The 6,540-nt window shown below is 48.2% G+C and overlaps 1 protein-coding gene across 1 annotated transcript; it reads left to right on the forward strand.

Moving 5' to 3' along the window:
- Positions 1-1,061: 1,061 nt before the first annotated feature.
- On the forward strand, positions 1,062-6,294 carry EGR2 (early growth response 2). Its single transcript, XM_044297535.1, has 2 exons — positions 1,062-1,405; positions 2,472-6,294. Exons 1-2 carry the CDS (start codon positions 1,252-1,254, stop codon positions 3,584-3,586), a joined length of 1,269 nt encoding a protein of 422 aa, XP_044153470.1. The 5' UTR covers positions 1,062-1,251; the 3' UTR covers positions 3,587-6,294.
- Positions 6,295-6,540: the final 246 nt, after the last annotated feature.

A 6,540-nucleotide genomic window follows, 5' to 3' on the forward strand; every position in this document is an offset into this window, starting at 1 on the left:
TCTATCCATCAGTCTATCTGTCTATTCTTCTATCTATCCATCCTTTTATCTATCTATCCATCTATCTATTTATCTATCCATCCTTGTATCCATCTATCTATCCATCTATTTATCCTTTTATCTATCTATCTATCTATCTATCTATCCATCCCTTTATCTATCCATCTATCTATCCATCCTTTTATCTATCTATCTATTATCTATCCATCCCTTTATCTATCTATCCATCTATTTATCTATCTATCCATCCTTGTATCTATCTATCTATTCATCCTTTTATCTATCTATCTATCTATCTATCTATCCATCTATCTATTTATCTATCCATCCTTTTATCTATCTATTTATCTATCCATCCTTTTATCTATCTATCCCTCCGTCTCATATACTTCTATACTGACCAGTGTTGTAACACGTGGAGGATTATTCTGTGTTGGACTGTGTTGGTGCCGGATGCTGGGAGTGCTAGTACTCCGGTGGTCCGGCACATGTGCAGGCTGTACATGATACATGACTGATGGGACCGATTGCGGCTTCTTCTTTCCAGCAGTCACTGGGATTCCGTGAGTGAGAAGTTGCGGTTTGCAGCCTGTGCCAGGAGCAGTGGGCAGGTTACAGCCGGGGCTCTGTGGTGTCCGGAACTGCGCTATATATGGGAGGGGGCGGGGCTGCTGGGCCGGATCTTAGCCTTATTAGGTGTGGACCGGAATCGGAGGATGCTGCGCGGTGTGCGGGCAGCGCTCCGCCGTCCCGTTCTGCACCGGGATAACCCGCACGCAGTGAGAGAAATAACGCACCCGTTACATGTTACAGCATCCCGGCCCCGCCGCACTCCCCGCTCTGACAGGCGGCCCCATTCATCGCTCCGGCGCGGCGCGAAGTCACGCCCACTTCTCCATTCAAGAACGGCAAATCCCCGTGACATCACGCCCAAGGCGGGGCAACCCTTCCCTGTTCCTGTCCATATATGGTCCGTGACGTCACGGGCATTCAAAGCTACAGAATAAATACTTTAGAAGGCACACTTTCCATTTAGTGCAATTGATTAGGAGCTCCTGCACTGGACCCTGGTCCTCTATGAGCACACTACATGTGCCCAGCCTGCTGCCTCTGTGGCCCCCAGCTCCACTCTTGATTGACTTTGGATGTCAGCTCAGAGGGGCACAGGAGTTTTAAGGAAGTCTCAATTTTTTTAAATTTATTGTGCTTTTTTTTTGTCAATCTGTCAATCTGGGGCTGTTAGCTGATGACATGATGACTGCCAAAACTATAGAGAAAATCCCAGTGACTATTGGTGGATTTGTGCATCAGATGCCAGAGGCTTTTTACCCTGTGGATGAGTCTTCAATGCCCACCTCTGTCACCATCTTCCCTAATGTCGATCCATTTGAACAGATGACTGGAGGTAAGAGCAGCATCCTCATCACTGGGCAGGAGGCTCAGTGTGCTAGATCTGGTCTGGTGGTCCTAGTCTTGGTCTTGCATTCTAACATCCTGGTCTTGTGGTCCTAGTCTTGGTCTTGCATTGTAACATTGTAACATCCTGGTCTTGTGGTCCTAGTCTTGGTCTTGCATTGTAACATTGTAACATCCTGGTCTTGTGGTCCTAGTCTTGGTCTTGCATTGTAACATTCTGGTCTTGTGGTCCTAGTCTTGGTCTTGCATTGTAACATTCTGGTCGTGTGGTCCTAGTCTTGGTCTTGCATTGTAACATTCTGGTCTTGTGGTCCTAGTCTTGGTCTTGCATTGTAACATTCTGGTTTTGTGGTCCTAGTCTTGGTCTTGCATTGTAACATTCTGGTCTTGTGGTCCTAGTCTTGGTCTGGCATTGTAACAGTAGTATTTGGGGACCTATTTTGCTCTTTAATGGCATTGGGATGAGGGGGAAGGGATGCAATTGCTGATCATGGCTGGGCTCCTGTTCCATCTGCTGTCAGGAGAAGCTGTGACACCTTCTATCTGCCTATGAATGAGGAGAGGCTGGTGTTCTAACTATCCCTCACACCTGGGATTTGTAGATCTCTGTTCACACTGTCAGTCACCGCACACAGCTAAAGTGTATGGCTAGGTCTACACAACAACATTTGTCGTGCGACAATTTTTATAATGATAGTCTATGGTGTCGCACTGCGACATGCGACGCGACAGTTGCGGAAAATCTATTTGAAATGTATTTTTCTGCGACTGCCGCAGCATGTCGCAGCGCGACACCATAGACTATTATAAATATTGCCACACGACAAATGTTGCAGTGTAGTTGTGCCCTATCTGTCGTCGTGTAGACCTAGCCTTAGGGTGAGATCTGCACCTGTCCTGTGATCTGGTCAGGCTCACATAGTAGATCAAACAGATTACTGGAAAGCTCTGCTCCTGGGCTGTATTTTAGACTGAGAAGGGCCTAAGCTGTGACCACTACATGGCACCTACAGATTCTGCTCCATGATATTCACTTGTGTTCTTCTCCCTTGTAGATGGCATGATCAATGTGGACATGAACGGTGACAAGAGGTCCCTGGATCTATCCTACTCCAGCGGCTACCCCACTGCTCCTCGCAACCAGACCTTCACCTATATGGGCAAGTTCTCCATTGACCCCCAGTACCCAGGGGCTAGCTGGAATCCGGAGGGCTTCTTTAACATCGTCAGTGCCGGCATCCTGGGAGTGACCCCCTCTTCATCATCCTCCACAACTTCTTCCAACGCCTCCTCCCTGTCCCCCAACCTGAGCTGCAGCATGGCGCACAGCCAGAACGACCTGGAGCACATGTACTCCCCCCCTCCGTACTCCAGCTGTGCCGAGATCCCCGTCTACCAGGACAGCTCGGCCTTCCTCAGCACGGGCGCCCCTCTCTCCTACCCACCGCCTTCCTATCCTTCCCCCAAACCAGCCTCGGACGGCCCCATATTCAACATGATGCCGGAGTACCCACCTCTCTTCCCAAACACCTGCCAAAGAGATCTGCACCCCATGACAGACCGCAAGCCCTTCCCGTGCCCCTTGGACTCCATCAGGGTGCCCCCTCCTCTCACCCCTCTGTCCACGATCCGCAATTTCTCCCTAGGGGGCGCCACCAACGAGGGATCCCGGCTCCCCAGTGCCTACAGCCCCCCAAATCTTCCTCTGCGACCCATCCTCAGACCCAGGAAATACCCCAACCGCCCGAGCAAGACTCCGGTGCACGAGAGACCCTACCCGTGCCCGGCGGAAGGCTGCGATCGCCGCTTCTCCCGATCTGATGAACTGACCAGGCACATTCGCATCCACACCGGCCACAAGCCTTTCCAGTGCCGCATCTGCATGAGAAACTTTAGCCGCAGCGACCACCTGACGACGCACATCCGCACCCACACGGGGGAGAAGCCTTTCGCCTGCGACTATTGCGGCAGAAAGTTTGCCCGCAGCGACGAGCGCAAGCGACACACCAAGATCCACCTGCGACAGAAGGAGAGGAAGAGCTCGGCGAGCGGAGCGACGGCGGCACCTAGCGGTAGCACGGGGAACGACCGCTCGCTCGGCCTCAGCCCTTGCTCCGCAGCTTCCTCCAGCAGCGCTCAGATGGGACTGTGTCCTAACAGGACATCATAGGAGCAAAGGGACAATCATAGGGATTACTATCACTGCCATTCCAGGGCCAGCACCACTATACGTAGAGTTACTGGGACTCAGACTGGAAGATGCTGGCTCAGGTACTGCCTGTAGACTTGCCATGTCAGGCAGAGAGGAGTGGATGCTGCTCTCAGTGTGACAGCCATTGTGTTGTGGAGAGAGTCTGTTCCGTGTTCCATCAGTGTTCACTCTGTACTTTACAGCACTGGTCCTATAGGAGACTGCTAACTAGCCAGATGTATACAGGGAGGGCCCCATCTGTAAAGACCAGCACTACAGTGTCAGTGGCCCAGTCTATGGCAGCGCAGCCATGACTAAGCCCCAGGCTAGGTGCGTTTGTGGCCATGATCAGCAACCAAAAGTTCTGATCTAACCAATCTATCAGACGTCATCTTAAAAATGGAGGCGGTACAGATGGAAATGATTTTCGCCAAAGTCGGTACACGGATGCAGTTAGGGGTGGTTTTCACGCGCAGCCGTTTCTTGGTGCAGTTTTTGACACTTTTATTTAGACGCGAAACAAAAAGTAATGGGAAAAAAACAAAGCAAGCGCTTAGCCTGACTGCGCAGCACGTCAACGGTTTGTGGGATGCGCAGGTCTGACCATCTGCGGCAACTCTGCATCAAATCCGAAAGCAAGCCATGCGGATTTGGTGAGAAAACGCAGAGAAATCCGCATGGAAATCCATGAGGAATTTCTGTTCTCAAACCCGCGCTGGTGTGCAGGTAGTCTTAGGGTAGGTTTTAGGGCCCATGGACACAAACGTATTTGTTTTCCGTGTCCATTCCGTTTTTTGTTTTTTTGCTGCCCGTAGGCAGAACCATTCACTTCAATGGGTCCGTGAAAAAAAAAAAAAGAGATTACTCCGTGTGTGTATTCCGTTTCCGTATATCCATTCTGCACAAAGGATAGAACATGCCCTATCCTTGTCTGTTTTGCGGACAAGGATAGGTATTGTTACAATGCATCCACACACAAAAAGGGTGCAATACGGATGTCATCCGTATTTTTTGAGGATCCGTGTTTTGTGGACTGCCAAATACATACGGTCGTGTGCATGAGCCCTTAGGAAAAGTTTTTGGGAGCAGGTTTATCAGCCACAGCCAGAAGTGGATTCGAAAAAGGAATCAGAAATATAAAGGAAGGATTTAGGCTAGGTCTACGCGACGACATTTGTCACGCGACTTATACACTGCGACATTTGTCACGTGACATTTTGTCGCACCAATGTCGCGCAACAATTTTTTATCCTGATAGTCTATGCAAGATGCGACATGCTGCGACGGGACAGTCGCAGAAAAATCCATCTCAAATTGATTTTTTGCGAGTGTCACAGTCGCAGCATGTCGCATCTTGCAGTGCGACACCATAGACTATCAGTATAAAAATTGCAGCGCGACATTGGTGCGACAAAATGTCATCGCGCAGACCTAGCCTTACACTTCTCCTTCCCGCTGGATCCACTTCTGCCTTTGGCTGAAAAACCTGCAGGAAAATCTGCCTCAAAACCTGCTCCAAAAAACGTAGTGTGAACTTACCCTTTGAGTTCTCCTTCCTGCTGGATCTAGTATGGGTTTGGCTAAAAATAAAACTGCACTGAAGTTTAAACCCCCCCCAAATACTGCGCGTGAAACCACGTATCAGAACGTTCCCCTAATGGCTCAGATGGCATGGCCTCCCTGGTACTGTTAGCAGGTCACCTGCAGCCACCGGTCATACGATGTCCTGCCTTCCCCTGTACACGTGTTGTATGTCCTACTAACTGCATGTAGTTTCCGGTGTGAGGTTTGGGTTTGACACTTCCTGGTTGAGGGAAGGAGTGACATGGTAACTTTGAAAGGTGCTCTGTGACCGGCAGACACCTGAAGTAGCCATACACCTGTGCACTTTATCCTCGTCATGACTGCTCGGGGCAGGCGGTGTGATATGAAGGGGTATGTTGGCATCTCCTTGCCCTAATGTGTTTTTTTTTTTACATTTTTGATTTTATTTTAATTCTTCAGTATCTGACGTGTTAACCAATACAGTGTGATTAACAAAAAGTGCAATCTAAAAGATGCCAAAAGTTTTGGCGCCTCTGCGTTTTGGTTTTTAATTCGCAGACTTTACAAAACTTTAGGATGACTTTTGTCCTTCCATGTGTTCACGTTAAAAAGTCCACGCTGAGGTGCGCGCCGTTCTGACAGCGCGCGCACCCTTCGAGAAGGTACACTTTGTGATTGGTAGGAGAGAGGCTAATTTATTTAATGTATGTATATACAGGCTGTATGTTAGGAAGCATGCCCTTGTCTCAAACAGTGTTCTTGGTGCCTTGTGTAATGTGGACCAGTGTCCCCGATGTCTGCATGTATATATAGGTTGCCTTATCAATGAGAAATACGGTCCCATACCACTCATAGAGCTGTACATAACTGCCAGTTAATATTTGGGATTTTTTTTTCTAGAATCTATATTTTTGTACGCACTGTTTGGTGACTCAAAAGTGTTCACTTTGTAGTACGGATTTTTCAATATGTACGGGCAAATCGTACGGTTGGGCCTGGACTATGTACACATAACTCAAAAGACTTTAAAAGGTAGTGTTAACTTTATTAAAAAAACAAAAAACAAACAAAAAAAACAGCCGCTAACTGGAAATTACAGATTGAGATGTACTCAGAGGCTGTCTGTAAATAAACACTTTTCAAATATACCACTGTCTGAGCGTTCTTGTTACAGTAGCCGGGGGCACAGTGTCCAGTTTTCTCCTGGGCCGTTGTTTTGGCTTCCTTCACACACAAATTTGTTCTGGCGTTATCTTACCAATAATAAAAAAGCCGTAGAAACTGTTTGCGTGTAACCGCTTTTCCATACCACAGGTGTTTTTTTTTTTTATAACATTCCTTTTAAGTGGCATTTTTCTGTTAACACATGTTGGAGTGGCTTTTTTTTT

Source organism: Bufo gargarizans, chromosome 6 (assembly GCF_014858855.1).
Source record: "Bufo gargarizans isolate SCDJY-AF-19 chromosome 6, ASM1485885v1, whole genome shotgun sequence".
Taxonomy (NCBI): domain Eukaryota; kingdom Metazoa; phylum Chordata; class Amphibia; order Anura; family Bufonidae; genus Bufo; species Bufo gargarizans.